The sequence below is a fragment of the Theropithecus gelada genome, chromosome 4 (genome assembly GCF_003255815.1).
Source record: "Theropithecus gelada isolate Dixy chromosome 4, Tgel_1.0, whole genome shotgun sequence".
Lineage (NCBI taxonomy): Eukaryota > Metazoa > Chordata > Mammalia > Primates > Cercopithecidae > Theropithecus > Theropithecus gelada.
This window is the reverse complement of record NC_037671.1, coordinates 16,728,323-16,730,328: the sequence shown is the minus strand read 5'-3', so window position 1 is coordinate 16,730,328 and position 2,006 is coordinate 16,728,323. Positions and strand designations below refer to the sequence as shown.

General features: G+C 61.5%; 1 protein-coding gene across 1 annotated transcript in view; it reads left to right on the top strand.

Moving 5' to 3' along the window:
• The first annotated feature begins 1,566 nt into the window (after positions 1-1,566).
• RANBP9 (RAN binding protein 9) overlaps positions 1,567-2,006 on the top strand; it is a 95,309-nt gene continuing 94,869 nt past the window's right edge. Inside the window, exon 1 of the mRNA XM_025382402.1 lies at positions 1,567-2,001. Within this exon, the coding sequence (XP_025238187.1) occupies positions 1,736-2,001 (266 nt within the window). The 5' untranslated portion in view covers positions 1,567-1,735. The remainder of the gene's footprint in view (positions 2,002-2,006) is intronic.

The following is a 2,006-nucleotide window of genomic DNA, read 5'->3' as shown; positions in this document are numbered from 1 at the left end:
GCCTGTAGGCCCAGCTACTTGGGAGGCTGAGGCGGGAGGATCGCTTGAACCCGGGAGGCGGAGGTTGTAGTGAGCTGAGACCACACCACTGCACTCCAGCCTGGGCAACAGAGCGAGACTCTCTCAAAAACAATAATAATAATAATAAAAAAGTACAACAGAACATCTAGTTGTCTGGGTAACTGAGGGAGAAATTAGGCCGAATGACTGTTATTTGTTCTGGCCAGATAATGTTGGCCTTAAATTAAATCACCTTTGGCCTACCTTCTTCAAAACGAAATAATTTTCTCTTCGGCAAAACATTTATTTGACCAAACGATTACCATCATATCTTTGGAAGCAAACAAAATATGAGAATTTACATCATATAATTTACACATGCAAAGCCCGATTTTGCCAGCTAGGGAGGGATACGCTAAACAAAGGGAAGTGGTGAAAACAAAGTAGTAATGTTATGATGGGTCAGAGAGCAACACTTGGCAAGTTGTGCCAAATTAGTCGACGAAGCACTCTATTGGGAATTGCAAAGTAGGAAGTCCTATTTTTGACTCTGCTGACCTCAGTAAATATTTCCTTGTTTTAAAAATGGGCATAATTTTCTGTTACCTAAGAACAGTTATGAAAATTAACGAGTCTATAAAATGTTCTGACGTCTCTAGAAGCCCTTCCTAAACACACACTATAATTGTGTATTCATACAGTGCCTGCTCCTGGTATTTGAAGATATGCCGGTTTTTATTAATGACACCTTCTACCACTAAGTTCACTGTGAGTCCTCGTAAAATTAATTAATGAAATAGCCACTATTTTAACTGGGAGACTGCCTTCAGAAGTGGTTTCCCCTGCCCATATGGTCAATGTTACGAAATTAAACACTGTGAAGTACCAAAGGCAGTGCGTTCCTCTTTGGAGGGAGGCGGCAAACGGGAACCGGACTGAGAAGAGAGCTAGCAGCGGTGCGCGGGGAGCCTGAGCCGCTCCGCACGCCCCGAGCCGACGGGTCCTAGAGCGACCCGGGGCCCGAGCTCGCGGCGGCCCCAGCGGGGCTCGATTACTCTCGCCTGGGCGAGAAGCGGCGTCTGGGCTCGGAGGAGCCCTACGGTGGGGAGGTGGGGCGACGACAACAAAAAGAAGTCAAGTGGGAGGGGATTCGCCGGCGAGGGGGGAGACGGCGGCCGCCTAGCGGGAGGAGGCGGACATCTCCGAAGGGACCTGCGGCGCCGGGAGCCCAGCGATCCTGCCCACGAGCGACTGGCGGGTCCGGGAGGGCGCCTCGCGGCGTGCAGCCGGGAGCCCCGCGGCCCGCCCCTCGCGCCGCTCGCGCCTCTCTCGCGCCTCCGTCCCGCCCCCTCGCCTAGCACCGCCCGCGCGCAGCGTCTCGCGCCGGCCGGGCCCGCCCGCCGGGAAACAGCCGCGAGAGCAGCGGCCGCGGCGGCCGCCAGCGCGCCTTCCCCTCCCGCGCTCCCGCGTCGCCCCCGCCCTCGGCACCTCGTCCCCGGGCCGCGCGCCCGCGCTCCGGCCAACGTTCTCTCCCGGCCTCCCGGGCCCGCCGCCCACTCCCGCGTCTCCGAGCCCCTCAACAGCCGCGGTCTCCCTGGGCGCGCGGCCCGCCGCCTGCTTCCGGGGCGGGCGGACTGGGCGCCTGGTGCCGGCGGCCGCAGCGACAGCGCCCCCGGGAAGCAGAGGAGGAAGGAGAGAAGAGGTGGAGGTGGCCGCAGGCTGAGTCGCGGCCGGGATGTCCGGGCAGCCGCCGCCGCCGCCGCCGCCGCCGCAGCAACAGCAACAACAGCAGCAGCAGTTGTCGCCGCCACCGCCGGCGGCCTTGGCTCCAGTGTCCGGAGTCGTCCTGCCGGCGCCCCCGGCCGTCAGCGCCGGCTCCTCTCCAGCCGGCTCGCCCGGCGGCGGCGCGGGCGGCGACGGCTTAGGGGCCGCGGCGGCCGCTCTGCTCCTCCACCCACCGCCGCCGCCGCCCCCGGCCACCGCGGCCCCGCCGCCCCCGCCGCCGC